The sequence below is a fragment of the Leucoraja erinacea genome, chromosome 50 (genome assembly GCF_028641065.1).
Source record: "Leucoraja erinacea ecotype New England chromosome 50, Leri_hhj_1, whole genome shotgun sequence".
Lineage (NCBI taxonomy): Eukaryota > Metazoa > Chordata > Chondrichthyes > Rajiformes > Rajidae > Leucoraja > Leucoraja erinaceus.
The window spans coordinates 343,976-360,433 of record NC_073426.1 but is presented as its reverse complement, the minus strand read 5'-3'; the positions used below and the strand labels follow the sequence as shown (position 1 = coordinate 360,433).

The following is a 16,458-nucleotide window of genomic DNA, read 5'->3' as shown; positions in this document are numbered from 1 at the left end:
ACCGCTACACCGCTGTGCCACTGATGAGCTGCATCTTAACTTCATTCCACGGGAGATTGGGTTGGTTTGTTCATGGCTGCATGTACATAAGTAGCACTGGTCTGAAGTTGATGTTGGTGTGGATAATCACATTGAACATTTGCGGTCTGACTGCTGATGAGTTGCTCTGGATTGCTAACCTCCCATCCCCTTGTTTCAGGTGTTTCTGGAAAATCTCAACCATGAAGATTCCTTTGTTTATTTGTCAGCAATTCAAGGTAAGAGTGTTCTGTGTCTTCAAGACCTCCAGAGCCCTCCGTATAGGATTCAACATGGATTTGTGCCTGGAAGGTCTTGTTTAACTAATCTTCTTGAATTTTTTGAAGATGTTACACGGGAAATTGATGAGGGTAACGCAGTGGATGTTGTGTATATGGACTTCAGTAAGGCCTTTGACAAGGTTCCTCATGGAAGGTTGGTTAAGAAGGTTCAATGGTTGGGTATTAATGGTGGAGTAGCAAGATGGATTCAACAGTGGCTGAATGGGAGATGCCAGAGAGTAATGGTGGATGGTTGTTTGTCAGGTTGGAGGCCAGTGACGAGTGGGATGCCACAGGGATCTGTGTTGGGTCCACTGTTGTTTGTCATGTACATCAATGATCTGGATGATGGTGTGGTAAATTGGATTAGTAAGTATGCAGATGATACTAAGATAGGTGGGGTTGCGGGTAATGAAGTAGAGTTTCAAAGTCTACAGAGAGATTTATGCCAGTTGGAAGAGTGGGCTGAAAGATGGCAGATGGAGTTTAATGCTGATAAGTGTGAGGTGCTACATCTTGGCAGGACAAATCAAAATAGGACGTACATGGTAAATGGTAGGGAATTGAAGAATGTAGGTGAACAGAGGGATCTGGGAATAACTGCACAGTTCCCTGAAAGTGGAATCTCATGTAGATAGGGTGGTAAAGAAAGCTTTTGGTGTGCTGGCCTTTATAAATCAGAGCATTGAGTATAGAAGTTGGGATGTAATGTTAAAATTGTACAAGGCATTGGTGAGGCCAATTCTGTAGTATGGTGTACAATTTTGGTCGCCTAATTATAGGAAGGATGTCAACAAAATAGAGAGAGTACAGAGGAAATTTACTTGAATGTTGCCTGGGTTTCAGCAACTAAGTTACAGAGAAAGGTTGAACAAGTTAGGGCTTTATTCTTTGGAGCGCAGAAGGTTAAGGGGGGACTTGATAGAGGTTTTTTAAAATGATGAGAGGGATAGGCAGAGTTGACGTGGAAAAGCTTTTCCCACTGAGAGTAGGGAAGATTCAAACAAGGGGACATGACATGAGAATTAAGGGACTGAAGTTTAGGGGTAACATGAGGGGGAACTTCTTTACTCAGAGAGTGGTAGCTGTGTGGAATGAGCTTCCAGTGAAGGTGGTGGAGGCAGGCTCGTTTTTATCATTTAAAAATAAATTGGATAGTTATATGGATGGGAAGGGAATGGATGGTTATGGTCTGAGCACAGGTATATGGGACTAGGGGAGATTATGTGTTCGGCACGGACTAGAAGGGTCGAGATGGCCTGTTTCCGTGCTGTAATTGTTATATGGTTATATGGTTATAGCAGATTCACCCACCATGTGCTGCATGGACTCTGACTGCCCTCAGGTCTTAGTGTGTTCAATTCTAAACTACTCACTGAGCACGTGCACAAGCCCTGTCTTTGTGCACCTCTCAATAGACAATAGGTGCAGGAGTAGGCCATTCGGCCCTTCGAGCCAGCACCGCCATTCAATGTGATCATGGCTGATCATTCCCAATCAGTACCCTGTTCCTGCCTTCTCCCCATATCCCCAGACTGCTATTTTTACGAGCCCTATCTAGCTCTCTCTTGAAAGCATCCAGAGAACCTGCCTCCAATCCACCCGTTTTAAAAACAGCTTCTTCCCCTCAGCAATAAGAACACTCAATTCATAGAAACATAGAAGTTAGGTGCAGGAGTAGGCCATTCGGCCCTTCGAGCCTGCACCGCCATTCAATATTATCATGGCTGATCATCCAACTCAGTATCCCGTACCTGCCTTCTCTCCATACCCCCTGATCCCCTTAGCCACAAGGGCCACATCTAACTCCCTCTTAAATATAGCCAATGAACTGGCCTCAACTACCCTCTGCAGCAGAGAGTTCCAGAGATTCACCACTCTCTGTGTGAAAAAAGTTCTTCTCATCTCGGTTTTAAAGGATTTCCCCCTTATCCTTAAGCTGTGACCCCTTGTCCTGGACTTCCCTAACATCGGGAACAATCTTCCTGCATCTAGCCTGTCCAACACCTTAAGAATTTTGTAAGTTTCTATAAGATCCCCTCTCAATCTCCTAAATTCTAGAGAGTATAAACCAAGTCTATCCAGTCTTTCTTCATAAGACAGTCCTGACATCCCAGGAATCAGTCTGGTGAACCATCTCTGCACTCCCTCTATGGCAATAATGTCCTTCCTCAGATTTGGAGACCAAAACTGTACGCAATACTCCATGTGTGGTCTCACCAAGACCCTGTACAACTGCAGTAGAACCTCCCTGCTCCTATACTCAAATCCTTTTGCAATGAAAGCTAACATACCATTCGCTTTCTTTACTGCCTGCTGCACCTGCATGCCTACCTTCAATGACTGGTGTACCATGACACCCAGGTCTCGCTGCATCTCCCCCTTTTCCCAATCGGCCACCATTTAGATAATAGTCTGCTTTCCTGTTTTTGCCACCAAAATGGATAACCTCACATTTATCCACATTATACTGCATCTGCCAAACATTTGCCCACTCACCCAGCCTATCCAAGTCACCTTGCAGTCTCCTAGCATCCTCCTCACAGCTAACACTGCCCCCCAGCTTAGTGTCATCCGCAAACTTGGAGATATTGCCTTCAATTCCCTCATCCAGATCATTAATATATATTGTAAATAGCTGGGGTCCCAGCACTGAGCCTTGCGGTACCCCACTAGTCACTGCCTGCCATTGTGAAAAGGACCCGTTTACTCCTACTCTTTCCAATAACAGACAATACTAAGGACTCTTGATGTATATAGAGTCTTGTCTATGGTCTTTGTCTGTTCTTTTGTACTATGTTCTGTTGGTGAGATTTGTGATTTGTGTTGTGGTATGGATGCACTTTATGACTATGATCTGTGTTGTTATATGTGTTAATGTGACTAAAGCAGTGTACCATCATGTACCAAACCCAAATACCACCAACCCTGGTTGCGTGGCAAATAAAGATTCTATTCTCTGAGGCAGAGAATTCCACAGACTCACCACGCTCTGTGAGTAAAAGTGTTTCCTCTCCTCCCCTGCTATATTCCCTGTCTCTGTCAGGGAGTGTGTTCCCTCCACAGATGCTGCCTGACTGGCTGTTTCTCCAGCACCTTATGTTGTGTCTCTGTAAACTGGCACCAGGAACGTTTCCATGTTACTCCTTTAAATAGGAAGCCTCATTTTTCAAAAGCACCTGTGACATTCCCTGCATCTTTTAATTCTTTTCTCCATGAGCTGCCTGCGACAAAGCTCTGCTGCCACTATGCAAGCTCTGTGGGCCCGCCGAAGGGCCTGTTTTTGTACTGTGCTGTTCTATGTTCCAGATGCTGTCTCATTTGTGCTGAGTTCTGAATTCATGAAGCTTGCCTGCAGCAGAAATCAGAACATATCAACTAAGATTGTGACATGTTTTATCAGGAGTCAGTTTAATTCTGCCGTCAAAATCAATGGTGTGTGTAGGAAGGAACTGCTGGTGCTGGTTTACACCAAAGATAGAAATAAAATGCTGGAGTCATTCAGCGGGACAGGCAGCATCTTTGGATAGAAGGAATGGGTGGGGTGTGAAGAAGATTCTCGACCCAAACCCCCAAAACGTCACCCATTCTTTCCATCCAGAGATGCTGCCTGTCCTGCTGAGTTACTCCGGCATTTGTAAAAATTGATGGATTCTGCTCCACCGCCAATGGAAGAAGTGACTTATAAAGACTCAGAAATCCCTGAGAGAAAGTTTCCATTCCATCTGTCTTAAATAGGTGACCTGTCATTTTTAAACAGGGGCCCCGTTATTCCGAAAAGGAAACATCCTCTCCACGCCTGCTTGTCGACACCTCTCAGAATCTTGCGTTTAAAATCAAGCACCGCTCACTCTTCTGTCCCTAGTCTGTCTGCTCTCACCACAAGGTTCCACATCGCTGAAATGTTTCTTTGTGGCTAGAATATGCTTATATTCTCCTTCCTCCGAGCGTAGAGACAAGGTGAGGCTGAGTGTCACGACTGGTGGTGAGACTGGGCTGGAATCAAAGGTCAAAAAAAGGTCAAAAACTTTATTTGCCATTTGTGCTTACACACATAGGAACTCTTGTGCGGTTGTTCAGAGAGTCAAGTCAAGTTAAAAAGACACACAGAAGACACATAATCTATAGAAACATATACTTCTCTCGAACTAAAAAAGAAAGAAAATGCCTAAAACCCTATATAAAGGGGAAAGTGAGAGCATTGTAAATTACACAAACCCTGTATAAAAAGTGTCGATTGCATTGTAAATTGCACAGGCCCAGGAGACAATATAATATAATATAATATGATGTGCTATGAGGTAGGTCAGGACATCAGTTCATTTTGTTTTGGCCAAGAGTCTCACTGTGGCAGGGAAGAAGCTCTTAAAAAAGCGTGTTCTGTTTGTGACGATGCTGTCCGCTCGTCTGTGCCTGAGGTTGTATGTACAGTTTTTGTGTTTGAGCAGGGAGTGAGCTGGATGTAGTGTGTCTCTGATGATTCTCTCTGCTCTTTTTGACAGCGCTGTGTATAGATTGTATCCATGGAGGGGAGTTCCGTTCTGATAATCCTCTCTGCAGTCTTTATGACTCTTTGCAGAGCCAGGATTCCTCTCTGTCTGTGTGGTGTTTCCATACCACACCGTGATGCCTGTGGTGAGGATGCTCTCTATCAGTCCTTTGTAGACCTGGGTGAGAGGGCGACAGTGCAGACCAGCTTTTCTGAGCAGCCTGATGAAGTACAGTCTCTGCTGGGCTTTTTTCACTGTGGCAGCAGTGTTCAAAGTCCAGTTCAGATCTGATGTTACTTGTAATCCCAGGTATCTGTAACTGTCAGCCCTCTCCACCACAGTCCCCTTGATGATGAGGGGCTGCAGGGGGTGGATTTTTCCTGGTCCATTATTAATTCTCTTGTCTTGTCTGTATTGAGGCTTAGGTCGTTCACCTCACCATAGGCAAGAATGTCGTTCACCAGACTCCTGTAGCCCGACTCGTCCCATCCATTGATGAGGCCCAGGATGGTGGTATCATCCGCCTACTTAATAATGATAGTATTTTCCTGGGTGGAGACACAGTCGTGTATGTACAGGGTGAAAAGTTTGGGACTGAGACAGCAGCCTTGTGGTGATCCTGTGCTGACGGTGAGCACAGGATCACCTGTGAATCATAAAGGAGGTTGTAGAGACTGGTCACCACATTCCACCCTGAATGTGCTATCCTTTGGCTACTGTTGGCTTAAATCAGGATTGAGTGAGGTATGATTCCTTGCCTGCGTGGGCTTTGCCAGCACCCATCCCAGACTCAGGTGTGCTGTGTTCAAAGATGCACATAAAAGCAAATGAAAGTGTGTTGATGTTGGAGCAAGCTGCTGCCAAGAGCAGGGTGCTGGCTTCTTCAGTGCGGCCGATCGTGAATCTCATTGCTGATGAAATGCTGTTACAGAGTTCATATACCTGGGACATCTGGCAACGACAGTCACTGATGTCAACATGACTGTGTATTCCATTATGCGAACAGTGAGTCAAGGCCTCATCACTCTGCCTCGGGATAAGTGCCCCACAGTGAACACAACGTGCAGTCAAACCTACATTTTATGCCAAGCTGTTTGCACTGTGAGAGAGAGAGAGAGAGAGAGAGAGGCTGAAATATGCTGCACCTTTTAGTTATAAAGCCAAATGGGCCAAGGTCCTTGAAGAGCGAGCTTGGTTTGATGTTTAAATTTGCATCTGCAAACAGATTCTATACATCAAACAGTTTTGCTGCTTTATTTTCTGGGCCAGTATTAGTGAACATTTTAATACAGTCCAGTTAATGAGGTGATGTGCAGGGGACATGATGCTGTGATTGGTCCAGGCGTGGATGGGTGGGTTTAATTCTTGTTTTCGCTTCACTTTTTATTGTCCACTAGACCAACTGGGACCTGTTGGGGCCCTGTCATACGGGAGGCGTGGTCCCCCAACTCACCCCGTTCCCCAACGCAATATTCCACCACTAACCCGTAGCCCCCACAGAAGGCCTGGTCTCCCAACTCAACCGGTTCCCCAACGTAAGATTCCACTCCCCTGCCTCCCCCAGCACTGGACTTTAAACAAAATCCAATTGGACTTCCCCTGCATGCTGCAGCACTTCCAATTGCAATACCAATTCACCTTCCCCCTCCTGTTGAAGCACTTGCTGCCAGGAGCTGGAGTAAGTGTTGTATGATGGCAACATTGTTGCAAATGTAGGCTGGAGGACTGTGATGGTGGAAGCACAGAGGGTTCGTATTGCGACTTTGTATCAAAGTTTGTTGGAAGCTGGCAGGAAGGATTTTAACAGTAAAAATCGTGTTAAAGTTGGTATTTTTAAACCTTCAAATATCAATAACGTGAAATATAACATCTAATCTGAAGGAAACTTATTAGACGGTTGACGGGGAAAAGCTGAGTAAGATTCTGCAAAATGTTTGTGCTGTCATGCAATACCAATTGATCCTCCCCTCCTGTCCTGCCAGGTGCTATGATGGCAACGTTGTTGCAAATGTCGGGCGGAGGACTGATATCCCATTCAGGTGAAAAGTTGGTGGAAGCATAGAGTGTCCGTGTATTGCAACTTTGTATCGAAGTTTGTTGGAAGCTGGCAGGAAGGATTTTAACAGTAGAAATCTTGTTAAAGTTGGCTTTTTTAAACCGTAAAATATCAATAACGTGAAATATAACATCAAATCTGACAAGGGGGCGACGGGAAAATCTGAGTAAGGTTATGCAACATTTTCAGCGTATTGGTGAAGATACAATAAAGGACAGACTTAGTTAATTAGTTAGTTAGTTTAGTTTGTTTAGTTAGTTAGTGAACCACCTCTTCAATGAGCACAGTCCTGCTGGTTAAGGTTATTGTTGTGGTGGCAGTTCCAGGCTTTAGTTCCTGACATGATGAGGGATTGGGGATTGACTTGGCCACTCAAGAATTGACTATTTTTTAGCTTTGAAAAACTCCTTTGTTGCTTTAGCAGTATGTTTGGGATCATTGTCTTGCTGTAGAATGAACCGCCGGCCAATGAGTTTTGAGTCATTTGTTTGAATTTGAGCAGATAGGATGCGTCTGTACACTTCAGAATTCATTATGCTACTACCATCAGCAGTTGTATCATCAATGAAGATAAGTGAGCCAGTACCTTCAGCAGCCATACATGCCCAGACCACAATACCCCCACCACCGTGTTTCACAGATGAGGTGGTATGCTTTGGATCTTGGGCAGTTCCTTCTCTCCTCCACCTGAGCATTTACAAACACCTGTGAAGCCATGTGTCCCAAACATTATTGTGCCCTGAAATGGGGAGACTATGTATAAACACAGCTGTAATTTTTACATGGCAAAACCAAAATGTATAAAAATGGCCTTTATTAAAATCTGACAATGTGCACTTTAACCACATGTTATTTTTTCTATTACAAATCTCAAATTGTGGAGTACAGAGGCAAATAAATAAATGATGGGTCTTTGTCCCAAACATTATGGAGGGCACTGTATTCCCAGATGTGCGATCTGCCTGTGGTAACTGCAGAATAAATTGCAAATGTCCGTTTGGCTTCTCCTGACTGCCCCTTCAATAATCATAGCTATTCTTTTACTTCAGCTCCACCTTCCTGCATTAGCCCTCTTAATTTAAGCCTTGAATCTTAGGATTTGAAAGCAGGTGGGATAGAGGGGAGATAGGAAAAAAAATGCTGAAGTAACTCAGCAGGTCAGGTGGCATTTCTGGAAAAACGGAATAGGTGACGTTTTGGGTCGAGGCCCTTCATCAGGTGTAGGGAAGAAGTGAGGCCATTCCTTGTGTGCAGAGCAGCCCTGCCGTGTGCTGGAAGATGATCCGTGGTGAAGGAATAAAGGAGCCACTGGGAGGGGGGGGGGGTCAGCATCATTGGCACCATTCAACCGAGGAGGAGAGACTGGCAGAATAGGAAGCAGCAAGCAGGGAGAGCAGGGAGTCATGGCAGGTGCCTTTGTGCTGGTCACAGTGGAGGAAGGGAAGTATCATGGCTGCCAATCTGCACCCTGCTGTCAGCTTCACATGGAGCATCTTTGATCATCTCCAGTTGGGGCATGTGTGTGCCGGCGGGTGAATGTGCAGCTACGGGAAGCTGGGCTCTGTGGTATGGCTTTGCCTTGTGGATGGTGGCAATGTTATTTTGACTCTTGCCCATCGCTCCAGACACAGTGACGGGACCAGGAGAGTCGGGGTAGAGCTGAAGGATGTTGGGTGAGCATGAGTGGCGAAGTATGCACTTGCCGGATATCGGTCAAGGTTTCCTTGTCGTAATGTTATGGCCGTGAATATGTGTGTAAACTATTAACACCCATTAGTTGCTATAGAGCAGGGGCCTCCAAACATTTCAGCATGAGGGCCACATTATATATTTGGCACATTTTTGCGGGCCGTGGGAAAAAATAAATAAAATGTTAGTTTTATAAATTTATCGTGACGGTCAGGCTCCAACTCGCCCCGACTCCCACAGCTCTGGGCATGCACCCACTCAAACCCACCCACTCACACACTCACACACTCAAAAAACCCACCCACCCAAACTCACCCACCCACTCACCCACCCACTCAAACCCACCCACCCACTCACTCACTCACTCACTCACTCACTCACTCACTCACTCAAACCCACCCACCCACCCACCCACTCACTCACTCACTCACTCACTCACTCACCCACACACTCACTCACTCACCCACTCACTCACCCACCCACCCAATTCCACCCACCCAAACTCACCCACCCACTCACCCACCCACTCACTCACTCACTCACCCACCCACTCACTCACTCACACCACTCACTCACCCACCCACCCAAACTCACCCACTCGCACACAAACCCACCCACCCAAACTCACCCACCCACTCACCCACCCACTCAAACCCACCCACCCACCCACTCACTCACCCACCCACCCACCCACTCAAACCCACCCACCCAAACTCACTCACTCACCCACCCACCCACTCACTCACTCACCAATACTGCCGCTGACCGTCACTGTCTTCCCGGGGCCACCGATGCTGCTGCCACCGACCCATATCTCTACTCCAGCCCCCCACAGGCCTCCACCAGCGACTCCACCAACCCTCGCCTCTCCACCGGCCACCAGCGGGCCAGAGCCGTCACCTCACCAGAGTTCTGCTCAGCACCAGGCCCACAACCCCCACGATGTAGACAGCACGCGGCCTGACTCTGCTGGGTCCTAGTGCTCCCCACATCCTACAGGGAACCTCGGTAGTGATGGGTCTTCCCCTTCCCCCTCTTTTAACCAGGTTACCCTGACCACGCACCCACTAGTTAAAATTCCACGGTGTTTATTTTGGCTTTTGTTTTTACAGAGGTGCCGGAGCGACGCTCCAGTGAGCTCCGGCAGCACTGAACCCCTGGGTATTAATCATGTACAACTAACGGTAACCCGTCAGCAGCTGCACACAAACCCTTAACTTGATAGCCTACAGCAAACTGACGTGTACGTTGCCACACTACCACAGAACCCGCTAAATAGTCCGCCGCATGGAACGTGTTAAGAGATTGCTGTGGGCCGGATAAAATCCCGTGGCAGCCCTGATGTGGCCTGTGGTCCTGCTATAGAGTGGTTGGGTTTTATATCTATCCCAATCAATCTAAGCGCTGAGAAGAGTGAAAAAGGATATTTCAACTTTTTGTTTTGAGAGTTGCTTCTCAATAATGTGACAGCAGCAGGCGTCTCTCCCTGCACACGGGTGTGTACACGTGTCTGCCACCACACCAGGCTTTTCTTCATTTCAATAATTTAAAAACATTAATAATAAAAAATAATCAAAACAATAACTATGCAAAACTCCTAATATATTCTTTGTGTGTCTTAGTGTCTATACATTCAGTATTCCTCGTGTTATACCATTAGTGTTGGAACCTCTGGTTTTCACTATGGGCCTGTCCCACTTAGGCGACTCTTTAGGTGACTGTCAGGGACTAGTTTTAATGGAATTCACCTACGACAGCAAAAATTGTCGCCACTGTTGCCGAATATTTTTCACCATGTTGAAAATTTTGCGCCAGTCGCCTGTAGTCACCCAAAACATCGCCTAAGTGGGACGGTCCCATTACACTCAGCATCATTACAGCCATCTGGCCCCCTAGAGTAATGTCCCTTCCTTGTTTGAGGCAAGTCTCCACCAGACTCAACCCCTTAATGTCGCCCTGCTCCTGTCCCCACCTTGATACACTCATCACCCATCCCAAAGTCCTGTGTTTCATAGAGTCACAGAGTGATACAGTATGGACACAGGCCCTTCGACCCATCTTGCCCACACTGGCGAACCTTGAATGCCTCATTTCCCTCCATCCCCTCGTCCCCTTCCCCCACATCCCTCCCTCCAGTTTTACATTTCACTCCTCCTCCTCACTCATCTGACACGCTTTTGTCCCCTTTTCACCTCGAGCCTTTGTCACTTACTCCACCCATCTGCCAATCAAATCCCTCTCGCCTCAATTCATCTATCACCTGTGTAGGAAAGAATTGCAGGTGCTGTTCATCTGAAGAAGGGACTCGTCCCGAAACGTCACCTATTCCTTTTCTTCAGAGTCGCAGTATGACCCGCTGAGTTACTCCAGCTTTTTGTGCCTGTCGACATCTATCATCTGCCTGACTTGCTCCACCCCCTCATCTCCTTCCTCCACTTCTCCAGCACTTTACTTGCTACAGATAGCCTTTGTTACTTTAATGATTTCAGATTTCCAACAATCTTTTGCTTGTTGTTCATAATAATAATAGATAAGCATGGGCAGTTTATCTAGAAGCCTGAGCCCATGGTTTGAACGGCACTAGTAATCTTGTATCTCTTCAATAATGCCTCTTGTTTATTCTCAGTGAGGCCTGAAGAGGTTTCCCTGTCCCTGGGAGGATTATGTTTCAGTTTGAAGTAGCAACTTTTAATTTACAAAGTTTACCTGAAAGACGGCTGTGTTTCTGCGGGCATGTCTGAGTGATTTTGGAACAACACCTTCAGTAGTTGGAATGCCCTCTGGTCTTCAGCCTTCAGGTGCAGATATTTCTTACAAGTTTCTCTGGAAAGTGGGGAGATGCTGTATCAAATTCTTTGGAGAGCCTGGAGGCGTGAGGCTTCCCTCGAGATCAAGCAACATGTGTGGAGAGAGAAACTAAGCTGTTTCACTCACTGACTTTTCATTTCAGAGGCTGTTTTGGATTTTCATTATCTGCAGAATTCTGCTTCTGGAAACTGAGTTTCCAACGAAGAAGAGTCTTGACCCGAAACGTCACCCATTCCTTCTCCAGAGATGCTGCCTGTCCCGCTGAGTTACTCCAGCATTGTGTCTAGAAACAGTGGGCTTCTAGAAACACTGCGATTGTTCACTGATAATCAAAGAAAAGGGGAATAACATTGAGACTATTCAAAAGCATAGAATATTGAAAAGTACAGCAAATCAACATGGTGCCAATTTAAAAATGAAATGAAATGATTCAATTTATTGTCATTGTCAGTGTACAGTACAGAGACAACGAAATGCATTACTAATCCTATCTCTACATGTGTTCCAAAACCCTCCATTCCCTGCATATTCATGTACTGGTTTAAATGCCTCTTAAACATTGTTATCTAAACTAAACTATTATACCTGCTTACCATGCCAGGAAGCACATTTTAGAAACCACCTCTGAAAAAATCTCCTCTAATCTCTGCCGCTCTTAACTTAAACCTATGCCCTAAATATTTGACATTTCCACCCTGGGGTATATGACCATCTATCTACGCATTCATAATTTGTCAGTTCACCTCTTGGCCTTCAACACTCCAGAAGAAATCATTAAATTTGTCCATTGGCGATGGGTCCTCTGTTGTTTGTCATCAATATCTACACTTTGGATGACAATGTTACTAACGTGGTTAGTAAGTTTGTAGATGACATTAGAATTGGTTGCGCACTAAAGAAGGTTATCTAAGATTAGAAGAGGATGTAGATTAACTGGGAAAGTGGGCCAAAGAATGGCAGATTCATTTAACTTGGACATGTGAGAGGTTTTGGATTTTTACTTCACCTAGAGCAGAATTTGCACACAGGGTGTGGAGAACAGAGACCGAGAGTACAAGTACATAGTTCCATGAAAATGGCGATATCGGTAGACAGGGTGGTGAAGACATGGCACGTTTGCTGTCATCGGTCAGGGCATTGAGTACGTCATCGTATAACCACACAGGTCATTGGTGAGACAACATTTGGAGAACAGTGTGCAGTACTGGTCACCCAGCTATACGAAGGATGTCATTAAGATGGAGAGGGTGCAGAAAAGACTTAACCATATAACCATGTAACAATTACAGCACGGAAACAGGCCGTCTCGGCCCTACAAGTCTGTGCCGAACAAATTTTTTTTTCCCTTAGTCCCACCTGCCTGCACTCATACCATAACCCTCCATTCCCTTCTCATCCATATGCCTATCCAATTTATTTTTAAATTATACCAATGAACCTGCCTCCACCACTTCCACTGGAAGCTCATTCCACACCGCTACCACTCTCTGAGTAAAGAAGTTCCCCCTCATGTTACCCCTAAACTTCTGTCCCTTAATTCTGAAGTCATGTCCTCTTGTTTGAATCTTCCCTATTCTCAAAGGGAAAAACTTGTCCACATCAACTCTGTCTATCCCTCTCATCATTTTAAAGACCTCTATCAAGTCCCCCCTTAACCATATAACCATATAACAATTACAGCACGGAAACAGGCCATCTCGACCCTTCTAGCCCATGCCGAACACATAATCTCCCCTAGTCCCATATACCTGCGCTCAGACCATAACCATCCATTCCCTTCCCATCCATATAATTATCCAATTTATTTTTAACTGATACCAATGAACCTGCCTCCACCACTTCCACTGGAAGCTCATTCCACACCGCTACCCACTCTCTGAGTAAAGATGTTCCCCCTCATGTTAACCCTAAACTTCAGTCCCTTAATTCTCAAGTCATGTCCCCTTGTTTGAATCTTCCCTACTCTCAGTGGGAAAAGCTTTTCCACGTCAACTCTGTCTATCCCTCTCAGCATTTTAAAAACCTCTATCAAGTCCCCCCTTAACCTTCTGCGCTCCAAAGAATAAAGCCCTAACTTGTTCAACCTTTCTCTGTAACTTAGTTGCTGAAACCCAGGCAACATTCTAGTAAATCTCCTCTGTACTCTCTCTATTTTGTTGACATCCTTCCTATAATTAGGCGACCAAAATTGTACACCATACTCCAGAATTGGCCTCACCAATGCCTTGTACAATTTTAACATTACATCCCAACTTCTATACTCAATGCTCTGATTTATAAAGGCCAGCACACCAAAAGCTTTCTTTACCACCCTATCTACATGAGATTCCACTTTCAGGGAACTGTGCACAGTTATTCCCAGATCCCTCTGTTCACCTACATTCTTCAATTCCCTACCATTTACCATGTACGTCCTATTTTGATTTGTGCTGCCAAGATGTAGCACCTCACACTTATCAGCATTAAACTCCATCTGCCACCTTTCAGCCCATTCTTCCAACTGGCATAAATCTCTCTGTAGACTTTGAAACTCTACTTCATTACCCGCAACCCCTCCTATCTTAGTATCATCTGCATACTTATTGTGAGGATATTACCAAGACAGGAGAGCATGCATTAAAAGAAGGAACTACATAGACTGGGACTTTTTCGTCTGGTGCATAGGAGCCTGGTATCCAAATAAAAATTTCTAAAATCACAAGGGGTGTAGATGAGGTAAATCGTTACAATCTTTTTCCCAGTGTAGGCGAGTCCAAACCTAGAGGGTATAGGTTTAATGTAGAAACAAGGAACTGCAGATGCTGGTTCACAAAAAAGGCACAAGTGTTGTAGTTACTGTGGGTCAGGCGGTATCTCTGGGGCAAAAGGGTAGGTGCCATTGTGGGTTGCGACCCTTCATCAGACTGATTATAAGGGGAGAGGGGAGAGAGGTGAGGCAGGACACAGAGAATATTGATTTCTCTATCTTCAAGTAACCTTTACTTTCCCTCTCTCCGTCCCTCCCCACCATAGTTCTCCGACTAGTTTTGCTATCCTGATTAATTTTACCGATTGTATATCTCCTTATCACCTTCCTCGCGGCTAACAATGAACCATTCTATATTTCCTTATCATCGTCTGCTTTGATCTGTCGCTCTCACATCTTACCCTTCCATATACCCTTCCTACTAGAGAAGGGGCAGTGCTGGACCTCCTGTTAGGAAATGAGACAGGTCAGGTGGCGGAGGTATGCGTTGGGGAACTTTGGGTCCAGTGATCACAATACCATTAGTTTCAATATAATTATGGAGAGGGTCAGAACTGGACCTAGGGTTGAGATTTTTGATTGGAGAAAGGCTAACTTTGATGAGATGCGAAAGGATTTAAAAGGAGTGAACTGGGACATTTTGTTTTATGGGAAGGATGTAGAAGAGAAATGGAGGACATTTAAAGGGGAAATTTTAAGAGTACAGAATCTTTATGTCGCTGTTCGGCTGAAACAAAATAGTAAAAATTGGAAAGAGCCATGATTTTCAAGGGAAATTGGACACTTGGTTTGGAAAAAGAGAGAGATCTACAATAATGGTCCATTAGAGAGACAGAGTGGACAGCTATCTGCAGAGCCAAAAGAGATGGGGGAGATATTGAACAATTTATTTTCTTCGGTATTCACCAAGGAGAAGGATATTGAATTATGTGAGGTAAGGGAAACAAGTAGAGTAGCTATGGATACTATGAGATTCAAAGAAAAAGATGTACTGACACTTTTGAAAAATATAAAAGTGGATAAGTCTCCGGGTCCTGACAGGATATTCCCATGGACATTGAGAGAAGTTAGTGTTGAAATAGCAGGGGCTATGACAGAAATATTTCAAATGTCATGGTTATATGGAGGGTTATGGTCTGAGCGCAGGTATATGGGACTAGGGGAGAATGCGTGTTCGGCACGGACTAGAAGGGTCGAGATGGCCTGTTTCCGTGCTGTAATTGTTATATGGTTATATGGTCATTAGAAACGTGAATAGTGCCCGAGGATTGGCGTACTGCGCATGTTGTTCCATTGTTTAAAAAGGTTCTAAGAGTAAACCTAGCAATTATAGACCTGTTAGTTTGACTTTAGTGGTGGGCAAATTAATGGAAAAGATACTTAGAGGTAATATATATAAGCATCTGGATAAACAGGGTCTGATTAAGAACAGTCAACATGGATTTGTGCCTGGAAGGTCATGTTTGACTAATCTTCTTGAATTTTTTGAAGAGGTTACTAGGGAAATTGATGAGGTAAAACAGTGGATGTTGTCTATATGGACTTTAGTAAGACCTTTGACAAGGTTCCTCATGGAAGGTTGGTTAAGAAGGTTGAATTGTTGGGTATAAATGCAGGAGTAGCAAAATGGATTCAACAGTGGCTGAATGGGAGGTGCCAGAGTAATGGTGGATGGTTGTTTGTCGGGTTGGAGGCAGGTTTGCTAGTGGGGTGCCTCAGGGATCTGTGTTGGGTCCACTGTTGTTTGTCATGTACATCAATGATTTGGATGAAGGTGTGGTAAATTGGATTAGTAAGTATGCAGATGATACTAAGATAGGTGTTGTTGTGGATAATGAAGTAGATTTTCAAAGTCTACAGAGAAATTTTGGAAGAATGGGCTGAAAGATGGCAGATGGAGTTTAATGCTGATAAGTGTGAGGTGCTACACCTTGGCAGGACAAATCAAAATAGGACGTACATGGTAAATGGTAGCGAATTGAGGAATGCAGTTGAACAGAGGGATCTAGGAATAACTGTGCATAGTTCCTTGAAGGTGGAATCTGGTAGGTGGTAAAGAAAGCTTTTGGTATGCTAGCCTTTATAAATCAGAGCATTGAGTATAGAAGTTGGGATGTAATGTTAAAATTATTAAAGGCATTGGTGAGACCAATTCTGTAGTATGGTGTACAATTATGGTCGCCCAATTATAGGAAGGATGTCAACAAAATAGAGAGAGTACAGAGGAGATTTACTAGAATGTTGCCTGGGTTTCAGCAACTAAGGTACAGTGAAAGGTTCAACAAGTTAGGGCTTTATTCTTTGGAGCGCAGAAGGTTAAGGGGGGACTTGATAGAGGTCTTTAAAATGATGAGAGGGATAGACAGAGTT

At 44.8% G+C, this 16,458-nt stretch overlaps 1 protein-coding gene across 1 annotated transcript in view; it reads left to right on the top strand.

Annotated features, from left to right (window-relative positions):
• The window catches only part of tango6 (transport and golgi organization 6 homolog (Drosophila)), a 57,789-nt gene that overhangs the window by 36,414 nt on the left and 4,917 nt on the right, over window positions 1–16,458 (top strand). Inside the window, exon 14 of the mRNA XM_055664906.1 lies at window positions 200–257. Coding sequence (XP_055520881.1) covers window positions 200–257 — 58 coding nt within the window. The remainder of the gene's footprint in view (window positions 1–199; window positions 258–16,458) is intronic.